Here is a 15,682-nt window from a genome sequence, read left to right as displayed (position 1 = left end):
ATTATATGGAAGTAATTAAATATGTATATCTATATTAACGAAAAGAATCTCAAAAAGCAATGTACAACGTATATTGAATCGAAAAAAAAAATTTAGAAGTCTAATTGATATATGTATAAACATTGTTGCCTAGTAACCACAATTTTACGCAATGAAGTTTTGATAAATACATGAATAGGCTTAAATGTGAACGCGAATTTATTTGTTGAAATAAAAAAAAAATTACGGGTTGTATTTCGTTTAACTAACTGACGGTCAACGAGTCTTACGCTAATACTACAAACACCGTGAAGAAGGCACCATAGAAGTCGTGGGAAGGTAGGACTTCATTCCCTATTAATTTGACCCCCTGCCTGTATCGTACATCATACGTACAGTATTGCACCAAAATAAGGTCAAAAGCATCTAAATATTCTAAATGAATACTCACCGTTCTTCACCCAATGGAAATTTCACCATCAATTCCCTTTTTTTATCATTTTTGGTGAGTAGTTCGTTTGCCTTGCCACGCCACATAGGTATTTCCTTATTTGTGAAACTTTTTTTCCTATTGCTGCATGATCGCACTTTGATCATAGTTGACTTTTTTCTGGGGAATCCTTTATTTTCATGAACATAATATACATAATTATATAAGAAACTAAGACTAAACTTAAAAACTAATGTCTAAAATAGGCCCTTGAGGCATTGTACCAAGGATACTGGAGACATTTTCTCGCTATATCGCAATGCTGATACGTTGTGCGAGGAAGTCGCCAGCTCTTCGGTCACCAGCTCACCAGTTACCTCAACCAGACGCTGACTTTTAAGTTCAGCTCAGACAAACTTAAAAGAATTTCAACGAAATATTTCACCAAAACACAGATCCATAGATTTTTATATTATTAAGCTAGATTGAGTTGTTAGACCAATAAGTGTGTCCACATGAGAGGGTAAAGTTGGGGCTGGTGTCTCTCTCGCACTTATTGCCACTGTCAAAATTATTTGAATGACGTCATCACTGTCATTATTTGGGGATACCAGTCAATATTCAAAGTTACTACCAAATCTACTAATACAGAATTAAAGGTTTTTTTTAATTGCGCAAATCTTTGGTTTTATGGCTTCATAATAATGACTTACCAATGCGTTACGAGGTATTAATATCCTTGCCTCGATATAATACAAAAATAATTTAAGAAGTTTATAAACTTAGTTATCATACAAGTAAAAATACTACTACTATAGTAATCTCTTTAACACTGGTCACACGTGCGAGAGGGACACCAGCCCCAACTTTGACCCTGTCATGTGGACACACTTTTACTAGTCTGATAAGAACGCCTTTCTGCACCGGTGATAAAGTTCAATTTAGTATGGCAAAAAAAGTATGAGCTCAGTCCCTATTGAAAGTACATGCACAGATCATCACAAGTAAAACAATCAAACTGACAGGTGACACGAATTTAAACTTAACAGATGAATAGCAGTGATGTTTTACTTTTTTGACGTGATAACGTCTAATAAGTCGTTACTACGGGCAGCATGCACGAAAAAGATGACGTCATTGTCCCGTTTCCCAATATAGCTTAAGCGCCATCTATTGGCGCGCGTTGGAACTAAGCGGCTGATCGATGCGCTCGGTATGGTTGTAGCGTGTGGCCTGAGTAAAGCACCACAGCTGCGACAGATGGCGCGCCCGTGTTTATTATTTTTGAGTGTTTGTAATTTAAAAACATGAAAGATTGCATTAAAATAAGCATCTTTTATAGAATGAAGTTGTTTGAAAAACCTACTTATTTAGGAGTTAGAGCAGTACGAAGTTGCGAATTTTCCCATAGTATTTACTAAGGCGCCAGAGACTTGATAAATTTACGATGATTTTTTTTACCGATATAACCTATGTTAATATTGATAAATCATATAGAACACGTTTAAATAAGGATGTTTTGTTATATAAACTTTTTCTTCTCCATTAATATTTACTGAGATATTAGGGTTCTAAGATTAGTAAATGGCACTAGCACTTTAATAAAATTAACGCGTGTCTCGCAAACGGTCTAGGATACAAAATGACGACTTTTATATAGGTATAGGTTAGGTTCGTTAGGTATCTTCAAACGGCCGAAGGCTCCTATTCTGTGCAGTTTCTGTAATAAGCGGGGCTCCGTCGATATCGCTTTCTGTCTCTGGCGCCTTAGTAATGCTACGGGAAAATTTTGCAACTTTGCACCACTCTAATTCCTAAATTAGTAGGTTTTAAAAAAAACTTTAATTTATATATAAAGTCGTAATTATTGTTACTAATGATGTTCACCCTGGCAACGGAATAAGGATCAGTCTGAAAATCAACGCTGGGTATTATAACCTAGCACATGTTGAGACCTGAATCCTTTTACCAAGCACGAAAAAAAAAATGTACTTAGCTCTTATTTTGCTTAGCTTAAGTGAATTAGCATATTACTTTTTTATTCCATTGCTGTACTCTTTTTGTGTTATGGTAATAAACGTATTTTTATTTATTTATAAAAGATGCTTATTTTAATGCATTATTTCTAATAAGAACAAAACACTATGCTAGAAAGAGTGCAGAGGAAGTTCTGTAGGCACATTTACAAACGACTGTACGGATATTACCCATATATGTATCCATCTCTATTCGTAACAGGAATGGTTGGTCTTCAAACTCTAGAAACCAGACGGAAACTGCTGCATATTATGCATTACCGCCAACTGTTTCACCATAGAGTAGATGACGCATCCGTGCTTGAGAGAATGGGGCTGCAAGTGCCAAGAGCTAATGTGGTGGTTGGCATGCCGGGCGCGGTGCCGGCGCGGCGGCGGCGGCGCCTGTTCGCGGCGGCCGGCACACCGCTCGAGCCCGAGCTGCTCTTAACCGCATCATGTTGGAGACAGACGATATTGACATATTTGCTGATAGTGTTGGTGTGTTTTACAGAAAACTCTTAAGGTTCATAGAATCTACACTCCTTAGGTGATTAATGTAATAACCATAGTTTAACTTTTAAGTGTGTTTGCTTTTATTTATGTCAATTTAACATGTACATAATTATATTACTACATAAGTGCTTTGGTGAAATACTGTTAACTTTTGTGTATTTTTAATAAATAAATAAAAAAACGTGAAAAAAGTCCCAGAATCGGGCCCCTTTTGCTATACTCTGACCGCCCCTGTCTATACTGCTGTAATGTTTGACGTTATCACGTTAAACTACCGTCCGTAAACCGACTTTACAGACAACCAATTTTTTTAATTATTGGCAACATATTGGCACTGTTTTGCTTAACAAATTTCATACGAAAACTGTTGATACAAAAAAGTTGCGTCAGCGTGGTTGTCATTGTCACTAATGTCACTTGCCACCGTTGTTGTTACACTTTCTTTAATATTCATCTTATATTCATCGGATTGATCTCACACAAGAAGTGCAGTCTGATGTACTGTGATGGAATCGATAAACCAGTGCCACTGCTGCCTGCAGCGGCCTCCGGCAAAAGATTTGAGGACGCCGTACACTCGTCACGGCATAACGGAGATATACTCGCTCATGATCGAAGAGTGCTTCGTGATCAAAGTAAGTGAATGATGCACGATGTTCATACAGTTGGCGTAGTAAAGCCACAAACATCGCAAGTATGTCTCGTTTGGCAGTAGCTACATATTTGCGGAGTTTGTCGTTCAAACTGCGGCGCCCTCAGTGGGGGCTTAGCGCGCCGACTCTTAAAGGAGTTCGCCAGCATATCAAAATAGCTATCGAGGGGGCAATGCGACCAGCAGCAATGTACTAGAGAGGACGCTGCGAACAAAAAGTTTGCGCTACGAACAAAAGTCGATGGACTTATGTATGTTGCCATGTCTCAGTCGGTCTCTGCGCGTGGCGGGACGAGGTGGTTTCTGCCTGCCCACAAATAAAATGTAAAAATGCCTTCCTGCGCAATAAGATGCTGTTTAAACTATATGAGAAAATTTAACAAATGTGACAATGTCACATTTCATCGGTTATATATAAACGATTTATATTTGCACTTCTTGTAGTTGACATCGAGCAATGATGACCAGAGTGGTATCTGCGAGGAGTGTTTGAGGCTCCTGCGGGAGGCGAGCTCCTTCAAGATGCAGGTGCTGCGCTGCCAGACCGAGCTGCGGGGGAGGCTCGAGGCAGCACTGAGAGTCAAAGGTAAAGTGTAATCTTTCGTAGCTGTTGGTATTCTTTGTATAAATAAATAAATAAAGCTTTGACATAACGTTTTTGGAGACCAATCAGGCCTAATGGAGAGTGGCTCAGCGTCAATTCCCAGTAAGGTCATTTATTTATGCGATGAACACAGATATTTGTTCACTCAGATATTGGTTGTTTTCTGTGTATACTAAGTTATATCCAATTTTATGTTTTAGCCGAGAAAGTGTTGGATGAACCTCCTGAAGATGACCCGTGCAGCGGGGTCCCCGAGGCTTCTTTACGTGAGTATAGTATACTAGATTCAAAACTGTTGCTAATTATCAATTTGAAATTTGGAAGTTTGGCTTTTCATTTATAGGTAACAGCTTTATGAAGAACTAGCTTTTTTCCGCGGCATCGCTGGCGTTAAAGTCGAAACTTGCCAAATGTCCCTTAAAATGACCCCCCCCCCCATTTTCGGAAAGGGGGGGGGTTAGAAAGAGACAAGAAGTAGCCTATTAAAACCGAAATAAATTACATATATGAAAGAAAAAGTGACCAAGTCCTCTGGTGCCTGAGGCTGGAAACGAATCAGCGTACTCTCCAATCGCGGGAGATGCCTCTTTATCCGCTCGGCCACCCAGGTCACAGCTGTCGAGGTCGAAATTATCTCTCATATGAGTAATCTATACAAGGACTCGTAGCGCCCTCTAAGAAGAAGTAGCCTGTGTCACTCTCCACATCTTCAACTATACCCACTTAAAAAATCACGTCAATTCGTCGTTCCGGTTTGCCGTGAAAGACAGACATATAAACTGTCCCATTTATAATATTAGTATTTTGCACCCATAGTGCCGATCACAGAACAGGTTCACTTTAATTATATGTTATAACATGGTCTGCTTCAGACGAGGAGGGCCCGGCCCCGCCTTGTAAAGAGGAGCCCCGAGACGAATATATGTCACGTAAGTACATTTATAATTTTATATCAAGATCCCTCAATATGTGTTATAATCTACTCCATTTATAGCCGTGAATAGCTTTCCAAGACCCATCGTCTCCCGGGCCTAGTCCCCATTCCTCAGCCCACCAACGAAGTGGCAGCTGACATCCACGAATGGATAATGATCAGCCGTTTATCACACGCAATCAGTACGCAGTGATGACGAAATTTTCTTTACTAACGAAACCAACCAATCAGAGTGCGATTTTCCGTTACGATATAGTGACAGTCGCTGGACAAGTGGACATGTGTCCACTCCACATTAATTATGCGTTATTCCGTTCAGCTCCAGGTGAGGAGAGCCCGGCCCCGCCTTGTAAAGAGGAGCCCCGAGACGGATATCTGTCACGTAAGTACACACTTAGAATTTTATTAATAAATAAATATTATAGGACATTCTTACACAGATTGACTGAGGCCCACGGTAAGCTCAAGAAGGCTTGTGTTGTGGGTAGGTACTCAGACAACGATATATATAATATATAAATATTTATATATATAGAAAACATCCATGACTCAGGAACAAATATCTGTGCTCATCACACAAATAAATGCCCTTACCGAGATTCGAACCCATTAATAATAATAACAAGCTCTCTAAACTCTAAATCAGGGGTGTGCAAAATTTTTTAATTGGGGGCAAAAATAGGCTACTTGACCCTTTTTAAAAGTCTATTTTATATTATTTGTTATTGTCCAATTAACCGAAAAATAGACTACCATATTTTATTAGTTTTATTACGACTTGAAAACCACAAAAAAAAACATTTATAAACTTTACTTTAACTTAATTAGGCAAAAACATCATTAGCCATGTTAATCTATAGATTGTCTGCGCATGACGTAAATCGCATTGAGCACAAAAAATTCTGTTTAAGTTATGAGGCATAAAGTTCATCATGTCAGTGATTGACTCGGCATGAAGTTAGGTTCTATGACGTCACTACACGTCTGACAGCGTTTTCGGTGGCCAAAGTTAAAATAAATATTACACACATTTTTAATCGAAAATACGTAGCTACCATACACTTTTAATACCCAAAATCTATAAAAATTGGTTTCTTATGTCAAATACTACAGGAAGCAATCATTTCTTGTGCCAAATTCGATAACAGTCTAGTAGCCTATTCGAGGAATTTTAGAGGCGGGCCAGATTTACAACAGAAATGTTTTTTTATTTACACTACAGTGCTGGCCATATAACAAACTAGTTTGGAAGATCCTTTCGCGGGCCGGACTTTGCCTACCACTTTGTGCATAAAATACGCCTAGGTGCCTATTTGAGACTAAATAAATGAAATGAAAAATTTATTTTCCATGTAGGCATATCACAATGCGCATATGAACGTCAAATAAAGCTACGCCGGCTCTAGCTCTACGCGTCAGCCTAGAGAAGATTTCAGTCCCCTCGGAGGGGGGTATCCACTATGGCATCGGCAAGAAACTCGGGCCATTTCTTTTCAAAACATTACATGTTATAATTAACATGCATTAAAAAACAAGATACAATTTAAAAAGCAAAAGTATTCATAGAAAAAAAGAATAAATAAAGTAAAAATAAAAAAAAATAAAGCGTTCTAATGCACATATTAAAAATACGTAACGGTTTCCAGATCTGAACTATATTTCCGTAAGGCAGAGCACTAATAAGTCGCAGTACCAACATTTCCATACCAAATAATGAATTGCTGATCATCTGTTTGGATGTTCAATGGCCATTTGAACTTTTTGTTGTTTGGAAATAGACATGTGTTTCCTTGTCTTCAGCTGGCGAGTACGAAGTTAGCTCAGCGCCTCTACCCTCGCGAGCTGTTCAACAGCTCACGCTAGGGTGCTACGTGAAGCTCAAGCGCCTCCGCGACACACCGCGTGCGAGCACGCCGTGCCCCGTGACGTCACACCGCGAGAGCCAGCCGTGCCCCGTGACGTCACACCGCGAGAGCCAGCCGTGCCCCGTGACGTCATACCGCGAGAGCCAGCCGTGCCCCGTGACGTCACACCGCGAGAGCCAGCCGTGCCCCGTGACGTCATACCGCGAGAGCCAGCCGTGCCCCGTGACGTCACACCGCGAGAGCCAGCCGTGCCCCGTGACGTCACACTGCGAGAGCCAGCCGTGCCCCGTGACGTCACACCGCGCGAGCCAGCCGTGCCCCGTGACGTCACACTGCGAGAGCCAGCCGTGCCCCGTGACGTCACACCGCGCGAGCCAGTTGCGGGAGTACCTCAAGGTAGTAATTTGGGTCCTCTTTTATTTTTAATTTTTATTAATGATCTTCCGGCATCGACTAAACAAAAATCTATTCTCTTCGCTGACGACACGACTGTTATAGTTAGTGGACGTAATCAAAATACGTATGAAACAGATATAAACAGCTCTTTGATGGACATAAATAGATGGATAACAGATAATAATCTTCTAATAAATCTCAGCAAAACGCAATATATGCAGTTTCATTCATATGGATCAGTACCTCCTCAAATCAACATTCACATTAACAACGCCACATTAGTTAAAACAAGTTCTATCAAATTTTTAGGATTCAATATAGACTCATTTATGAATTGGCCCTTACTGCTTATCATGGATACGTCTCGTCCATACTTAATTACGGCTTAATTTTATGGGGAAACTCTGTTGACGTAGAAAAGGTTTTCAAACTTCAAAAAAGATGTGTACGCGCTATAGCAAATGCTCGCATAGGGACTAGTTGTAAACCACTCTTTAAAAAGCTGAATATTTTACCACTTGCTTGTATTTACATATTCAAAGTCTGTAATTTCTCCAAAAAATATCCAAAGTATTTCCAAAAGCGTTCTGATATATGTTCAATAAATCCAAGATCACAGCACAAGGATATTTTACACCAACCACGATGTATGACAGATATATACAAAAAAAATGCTTACAATATGTGTGTAAAAATTTACAATAACTTGCCTGTTTATATAAGATCTCTTGAAGGCAATAAGTTTAATAAAACACTAAGGAAATGGCTATTTGAACACTGCTTTTATAATATCAATGACTATATTGCTCATGAAAATTGTAATGATGATTATACAAATTGTACATAATAGATGAACTTTACTATAAGATTCGTTTTAATAATTTTCAATTTACCTTTGTATGTACATCACTGTAAATAGCTTTAAAAGTAAGGCATAATAATTTATGTTTTGCTATCTTCTAATTCTGTGTCATAGAGGTTTTTATTTTCTGTATATTTAATTCATGTCAACATAATTATACATTTGCATGCTGTTTTTAACAGCTGAAGAAGGTGGAACTATTTTATACTATTTAATAAGACGCTATGTACCCTTTTTCTGCAAATAAAGTATTTCTATTTCCAGCCGTGCCCCGTGACGTCACACCGCGCGAGCCAGCCGTGCCCCGTGACGTCACACTGCGAGAGTCAGCCGTGCCCCGTGACGTCACACTGCGAGAGCCAGCCGTGCCCCGTGACGTCACACTGCGAGAGTCAGCCGTGCCCCGTGACGTCACACTGCGAGAGCCAGCCGTGCACCGTGACGTCACACTGCGAGAGCCAGCCGTGCCCCGTGACGTCACACTGCGAGAGCCAGCCGTGCCCCGTGACGTCACACTGCGAGAGTCAGCCGTGCCCCGTGACGTCACACTGCGAGAGCCAGCCGTGCCCCGTGACGTCACACTGCGAGAGTCAGCCGTGCCCCGTGACGTCACACTGCGAGAGTCAGCCGTGCCCCGTAACGTCACACTGCGAGAGTCAGCCGTGCCCCGTGACGTCACACTGCGAGAGCCAGCCGTGCCCCGTGACATCACACTGCGAGAGTCAGCCGTGCCCCGTGACGTCACACTGCGAGAGTCAGCCGTGCCCCGTGACGTCACACTGCGAGAGCCAGCCGTGCCCCGTGACGTCACACTGCGAGAGCCAGCCGTGCCTCGTGACGTCACACTGCGAGAGCCAGCCGTGCCCCGTGACGTCACACTGCGAGAGCCAGCCGTGCCTTGTGACGTCACACTGCGAGAGCCAGCCGTGCCCCGTGACGTCACTCCGCGAGCCAAGCCCCGTGTTTAGTTTGAACACACACAAACAGGAAAACATCACACACACACCGGAAACGAATAACGATGTCTACTGTTGCGACATGTGCAGTCAGCAGTTCACGTCGAAACTTACTCTAATGCGGCATGTCGAAACACATTACGCACGAAGACATATTTTAGGTGTTAGTGGAGTAAAAAAATTCAAATGTAAAGAATGTAACAAAGAATTCACTCGTAAAAGTTATTTAGTTGATCATGAAAGAATCCACAGTGGAATAAAACCATACAAATGTAAAGATTGTAACAAAGAATTCACTCGTAAAAGTTATTTAGTTGAACATGAAAGAATCCATAGTGGAATAAAACCATACAAATGTAAACATTGTAACAAAGAATTTACACAAAAATCTAATTTAGTTTCCCACGAAAAAATCCACAGTGAAATAAAACCATACCAATGTAATGATTGTAACAAAGCATTTACTCGTAAAACTCACTTAGTTGATCACGAAAAAATTCACAGTGGACTGAAAGCGCACAAATGTAAAAAATGTAGCAAAGAATTTACACATAAATACAATTTAGTTACTCATGAAGGAATCCATGCTGAAATAAAACCCTACAAATGTAAAGAATGTCACAAAGGATTTATACAAAAATGTAAATTAGTTGTCCATGAAAGAATGCATAGTGGAATAAAACCTTTCAAATGTAAAGAATGTCACAAAGAATTTAGAGAAAAATATAGGTTAGTTGCCCATGAAAGAATGCATAGTGGAATAAAACTTTTTAAATGTAAAGAATGTCACAAAGAATTTACAGAAAAATATAGGTTAGTTGTCCATGAAAGAATGCATAGTGGAATAAAACCTTACAAATGTCAATATTGTAACAAAGCATTCACACGAAAAACTGTTTTGGTTGTTCACGAAGTAATCCACAGTGGAATAAAAGCTTACAAATGTAAATATTGTAACAAAGCGTTCACACAAAAAGGTTCTTTAGTTGCTCACGAAATAATCCATAGTAGGATAAAACCATAAAAATGTAAATTGTATTGTGACATAGCATTCAAAAGTAAAAATTATTTAGCTGTCGACGAAAGAAAATATGTAAATCCACAAACCTACGGACCAAAGTGACAAGTAAATGTGAACGAATGTTGCCACAGTTTGGCCAGTATCGTTCTCATCGGTATTAAAATTATTTTTCTACTCCCGTACTGTTATTCGTGAGTTACAAGGTCGTGCACATAACTTTAAAACCCTACATAAAAGATGTCAGGCCAAGTATATCTAGTCTATACCCTGAAAACATTTAGTAGCAGTAGCACGATATAGCTGTTAAAGTTCTGTAACAAATTGCTACCAACTTAACAAACCAATCATTGCATCGTAGAAATTTTAAATATTGTATGAAATACGAGTACATTGTTGCCAACCTTAAAATGTCAGATAAAGCCTGGCATTCGCAGAGTCGAGTCTCATTCATTTTCTGCTGCGTTCATTGGCGACGCGTCGAATCGCGTTCAAATGTTTGAGAACTCGATTCAACTTGGCTCGATTCGTCTTAGTGGCCAGTCTTCAGAGAACCATACCATAGACAGTTTTATTTTCATGCTTGCACTCAAACTGCATATTCAAAATGGTAGGCGGTCCACTAGATAACTAAGATGATTGAAAGTAGGTATTTGTTGAATTTATAATTTTCTTTCAAAGTAAGTGCTTGGTCGTAGAAAAAGTATTGTATGTATGGCGAAGGTTAGGCCATTGGGGTAATGTAGTAAAACTCCAGGTTGTATGTACAGAAGGGAATGAATTTTATTTACAGAAACGCTTGTTTATATACAATTTTGAAACAAGAGAGAAAGAGATAATATTTACATGAAAGAAAGAGATAGAAAAAGGTATCCCGCGCATGCGCGCGGGGAACGGTGCGCCGGCGCGCCAGTGGCGCCTCTGCGCATGCGCGACAGATCGCGGGTCGCGAATAAAACCGATTGACCTCCGGCCGCGGGTCCTTTTCGCCGCCGGCTGCCGTGGAGTGCGCATCGTGTCGTCGCGCGCCGTGCCTCGCTCCGCTGCGTGTTTCTCCGCTGAAGATGAAGACACGACGACTTCGATGAGGATGCTGCAGGCTCCGATGAATGTCTTGTCCTTGTCAGGACGATGATAAAACTGTCCTTTTCGGGACAATATAAAACTGCTCTTCTCAGGGCAACTTCAAACTGTTCTTATCAGAGCAAACTTCAATGTTTCACAATCGATAACTAACATCACTGTTCTTGTCAGAACAGTACTGTTTCAAGGACTGCACTACACATGTCAATCTGTGTATATGTATATTGTGTGTATCCCCACAGGATTCCTCCTCAAGCGAAGCGTACCGGCAGGCGGATCGTGCGGCCTCGGCGAGTTGTGTTGTTCGTCCTTGAGGGTGTGGTCGTTGAGTCGGGTACATTTCTTTTCAGGATTCCATTTTTCTGTTGTTTGTTGTTGTTGTCCTGTTGTGATGTCGGTAAACTCGATGGTGTTGTAAGTTGTGTAGTTTTTTTCGTTGTTGTGGCAGTAGGCATTCTCGTACTTGTGTTCGTTGCGCTCGAAGTTGTAGGTATAGGTATGTTGATTGTGCTCGAAGTTGTACTCGTAGTTGTAGGTGTGTTCGCTGTTGAACTTGTAGTAGGTATTTGCGTTGCGATCGTTGTAGGTATATCTTCTTGCTCGGTGTCGGCGATGATGAATGCGGGTTTTAGGCGGTCGATCGAAATATTCACTTGCCGGTTAGGTAGTTGCAGAGTGAATACTTTGTCGGTGCGCTTGAGTACTCGGTAGGGTCCGTCGTAGGGTGCTTGTAGCGGCTTACAGCGTCGACTCGTACGAATACTTGTTCGCATGTGTGTAGATCGCGATGAATGAAGATAGGTCTCTTAGTGCTATGCGGGATCGTCGGCGTCGGCGTTAGGCTTCGTATTGTTGCTCGTAGATTTTCCACGAAGTCTGGGTCCATAGTGACGTCACGCGTAGGTGTGAGTAGCTCTCCGGGTAGTCGTACACTGCAGCCGTAGGTTAGTAGGGCTGGGCTAACTCCGGTGTCGGTGCGAAGTGCGGCACGTAGTCCAAGTAGTACGCTAGGTATGACGTCGATCCATGACTTCTCTGTTTGTAGTCTAGCTTTTAGTGCGGCTTTTAGACTTCTATGAAAACGCTCGATCATAGCATTCGACTCAGGATGGTAGGGTGTCGATCGCGTTCTTTCGATGCCGAGTAATCGCGTAAGTGATGCGAATACTCGACTTTCGAACTGACGTCCTTGGTCGGTCGTTATGGTAGCGGGGCAGCCGAAGCGGGAAATCCAGCCTTCGTATAGTGCTTTAGCGACATCTTCGGCGGTGATTTCTATTAGCGGGATTGCTTCGGGCCATCTTGTTGCACGGTCGATCATGGTGAGTAGGTATCGATGTCCACTGGCGGCGGTCGGTAGAGGTCCCACAAGGTCGATGTGTATATGTTCGAACCTTGTAGTTGGCGGGAAACTTCCGAGAGGGCTTGAGGTATGTCGCTGTATCTTCGCGCGCTGGCAGTGTACACATACTTTTGCCCATTTGCCTACATCGGCGTTTAGACCGGGCCAAAAGCATCGCTGTTTGACTAGTTTTCGTGACGTTCTCACTCCGGGATGACTTATGTTGTGTACAGCGTTGAAGGCGGCGCGGCGATGCTCCTCGGGTACATAAGGTCGTAAATGCGGCGTCGAAGTTTCGCAGAATAGCTTGACGGTGGTTCCGGGAATAGCAACTTGCTTGAAAGTTAGGTTTTGTTGCTGGGCGAGTGTTTGAATGTTGTTGCTATCTCGCTCTTGCGCTTCTGTTAGTAGTTTGTAGTCGATCGGAGATGGACAGGCGATAGGTAGTTGTTGATAGGCGCGATTGAGGTCCAACGTTGAGAATATTTGCTTGCCGGCGAGTTGGTAGGTAAAATCACGTATGCGTGGGATAGGGTAGCGATCGGGCTTAGTGATAGCGTTAAGCCGTCGGTAGTCGCCACACACACGTAATTCGCCGTTCTTCTTCGGTACGACGTGAAGAGGTGATGCCCATGGACTTTTGCTTGGTCTGCATAGGCCCTGTTCCATCATGTTTGCGAATTCTTTCTTCACGAGTTCGTAGCGGTGCGGTGCGATCGGACGTGGTCTGCAGTGTAGCGGTGGTCCAGTTGTTTCGATGAAATGTTCGACGTTGTGTTTCGGGCTGAGCTTCATCGATGTTAGGCGTGTCGTTCCTGGGTAGTCGGCTAAGATGTTGTGATACGACTGTTGCACGTCTATACTGCGCACGGTAGGTATAGTAGCGTCAGTACAGAGTTGTGCGTCAGTGTATAGTAGCGTCTTGCCGTCGATGAGTCTTCTTTTTGTGATATCCACGACGATGTGATGATGATCGAGGAAGTCTGCACCGATGATGGGTTTCGAAACAGCTGCGATGATGAATTTCCATCGAAACGGACGACGAAGTTTCAAGTCGAGTTCGAGTGTCTTCTCGCCGTAGGTAGGTATGACTGTGTTGTTAGCGGCGTACAGTTGGAATGGCAGTTCTTGCGCCTTCGTGCCGGGTGTTCTTGGCAGGACGGAGATGTTCGCTCCTGTGTCTACCAAGAAGACGAGTTTGCTGTTGCGGTCTCGTACGAAGAGGCGGTGAGATTTCATAGTAACGCCGGTTTCCGCCGCAGCCAGCGTTACGTCTAGTTTTCCGACGCTGACTTTGCTGGCGGTATGGGCTTGAAACTGCATGGCTGAGAACATTTCTGAGCGTCCATGCCGAATCTTCGATGGTAATTGCAGTACGGCAGAGGTGAGTGTCTTCGGTTTCTCGACGAGCTTCGGTCTTGAGATTGCGAGTTATGGCGCGAACGCGACGGGAATCGGCGATGCGAGCGACTGTAGCGTTGATTGTTGTAGTCACGTGGTCTTGAGCGTAGTTCGGCAACTTCTAGTGACAATCTACGTATCTCGCCGATAAGAAATTGAGTATCGACAGATGACGTAGACTGCGGAGCTGGTGGCGGTGGTGCTGGCAGCGAAGGTGGTACGACGGGGTGTGAAGAGACTGCGGCGATTGCGTTCGACGATGATGGCGTGTGCTCCATCATTTTGTCGGCGAGCAGTGCGAGATCTTCTAGCGTCGTCTTGATTTTGAAGGCTTCGCTGACGGTGAGCACGGAGCGAATGTGTGGCGTCGCGCATCATCTGTATTGCTGACTCGGGGAACTTTTCTTTGTTCAGCGTCTGCATTCGTCGCAGGAGTTGGCTGGGTTTCTGTTCGCCGAGTTCTACTTGTGACAGTAGCTTCTTCGTCTGCGCGCTGTTGCTTTCTTCGTACACGGAAATCAGTCTGTTTTTGATCGCCGTGTAGTAGTTGTCTTCGGGCGGCGAGTAGATGAGATCGCTGATGTTCTGAATGTCTTGTTTGTCGAGCTGTGCGATAACCATCTGCGCTAGCTGAGCCTGGCTCCTCTTCAATTCTGCGGTGGCGGCTTCGAAACTGCAGAACCATAGGACGGGCTGGTCTCTCCAGAATGGCGGAACGCGCAGGGAGAGAGATATGGCAGCGACGTCGTGGGATAAGGTAGTTGCTGCAGCGGTCGCCGTAGTAGGGTTTTCTTCCTCTTGCGGGGTAGCGCCGTCGATTTTGGGAGGCATCTTGAATTTCTTCTGGCTTGATTTCTTCCTTTTTCTTCAGAATGTTCTTCTTGTAGCTGGTTCAGAGTCGGTGGTCACCACTATGGCGAAGGTTAGGCCATTGGGGTATTGTAGTAAAACTCCAGGTTGTATGTACAGAAGGGAATGAATTTTATTTACAGAAACGCTTGTTTATATACAATTTTGAAACAAGAGAGAAAGAGATAATATTTACATGAACGAAAGAGATAGAAAAAGGTATCCCGCGCATGCGCGCGGGGAACGGTGCGCCGGCGCGCCAGTGGCGCCTCTGCGCATGCGCGACAGATCGCGGGTCGCGAATAAAACCGATTGACCTCCGGCCGCGGGTCCTTTTCGCCGCCGGCTGCCGTGGAGTGCGCATCGTGTCGTCGCGCGCCGTGCCTCGCTCCGCTGCGTGTTTCTCCGCTGAAGATGAAGACACGACGACTTCGATGAGGATGCTGCAGGCTCCTTGTCAGGACGATGATAAAACTGTCCTTTTCGGGACAATATAAAACTGCTCTTCTCAGGGCAACTTCAAACTGTTCTTATCAGAGCAAACTTCAATGTTTCACAATCGATAACTAACATCACTGTTCTTGTCAGAACAGTACTGTTTCAAGGACTGCACTACACGTGTCAATCTGTGTATATGTATTGTTGGCAACACCAAGCCTATCCCTGCTACCGCGACTATCATAGTTCATAAAAACCGTTGAAAACCGTTGCTCGACACATTTTGCCTTCGGCCGCCGTCGTGTTTGCGTGAGCTATTTTGTACTTACTGTGCCATTTTTC

The 15,682-nt window shown here is 43.2% G+C and overlaps 1 protein-coding gene across 2 annotated transcripts; it reads left to right on the top strand.

The window, feature by feature from the left end:
• The first annotated feature begins 3,383 nt into the window (after positions 1-3,383).
• Positions 3,384-10,431, top strand: LOC125239847 (zinc finger protein 551-like). 2 transcript variants are annotated; one of them, XM_048147568.1, is made up of 7 exons: positions 3,384-3,575; positions 4,037-4,178; positions 4,397-4,462; positions 5,069-5,125; positions 5,450-5,512; positions 6,931-7,391; positions 8,518-10,431. In XM_048147568.1, the coding sequence occupies exons 1-7, from the start codon at positions 3,447-3,449 to the stop codon at positions 10,231-10,233; spliced, it is 2,634 nt and encodes an 877-aa protein (XP_048003525.1). In that variant the 5' UTR covers positions 3,384-3,446; the 3' UTR covers positions 10,234-10,431. The 2 variants fall into 2 exon arrangements, with proteins under 2 accessions (XP_048003525.1, XP_048003526.1); XM_048147569.1 differs by lacking the exon at positions 8,518-10,431 and having other exon boundaries at positions 6,931-8,097.
• The last annotated feature ends 5,251 nt before the right edge of the window (positions 10,432-15,682 follow it).

The sequence above is a fragment of the Leguminivora glycinivorella genome, chromosome 26 (assembly GCF_023078275.1).
Source record: "Leguminivora glycinivorella isolate SPB_JAAS2020 chromosome 26, LegGlyc_1.1, whole genome shotgun sequence".
In the NCBI taxonomy this organism is placed as follows: domain Eukaryota; kingdom Metazoa; phylum Arthropoda; class Insecta; order Lepidoptera; family Tortricidae; genus Leguminivora; species Leguminivora glycinivorella.
This window is presented reverse-complemented; position numbering and strand designations above follow the sequence as displayed.

What these genes read in the sequence shown, in the direction of transcription:
- LOC125239847 (XM_048147568.1), top strand. Translation starts at nt 3,447, where the DNA reads ATGGAATCGATAAACCAGTGCCACTGCTGCCTGCAGCGGCCTCCGGCA. An exon ending in AAGAGTGCTTCGTGATCAAA is followed by an intron (nt 3,576 to 4,036) that starts GTAAGTGAATGA and finishes CACTTCTTGTAG; the next exon opens with TTGACATCGAGCAATGATGA. An exon ending in AGTTGCGGGAGTACCTCAAG is followed by an intron (nt 7,392 to 8,517) that starts GTAGTAATTTGG and finishes TTCTATTTCCAG; the next exon opens with CCGTGCCCCGTGACGTCACA.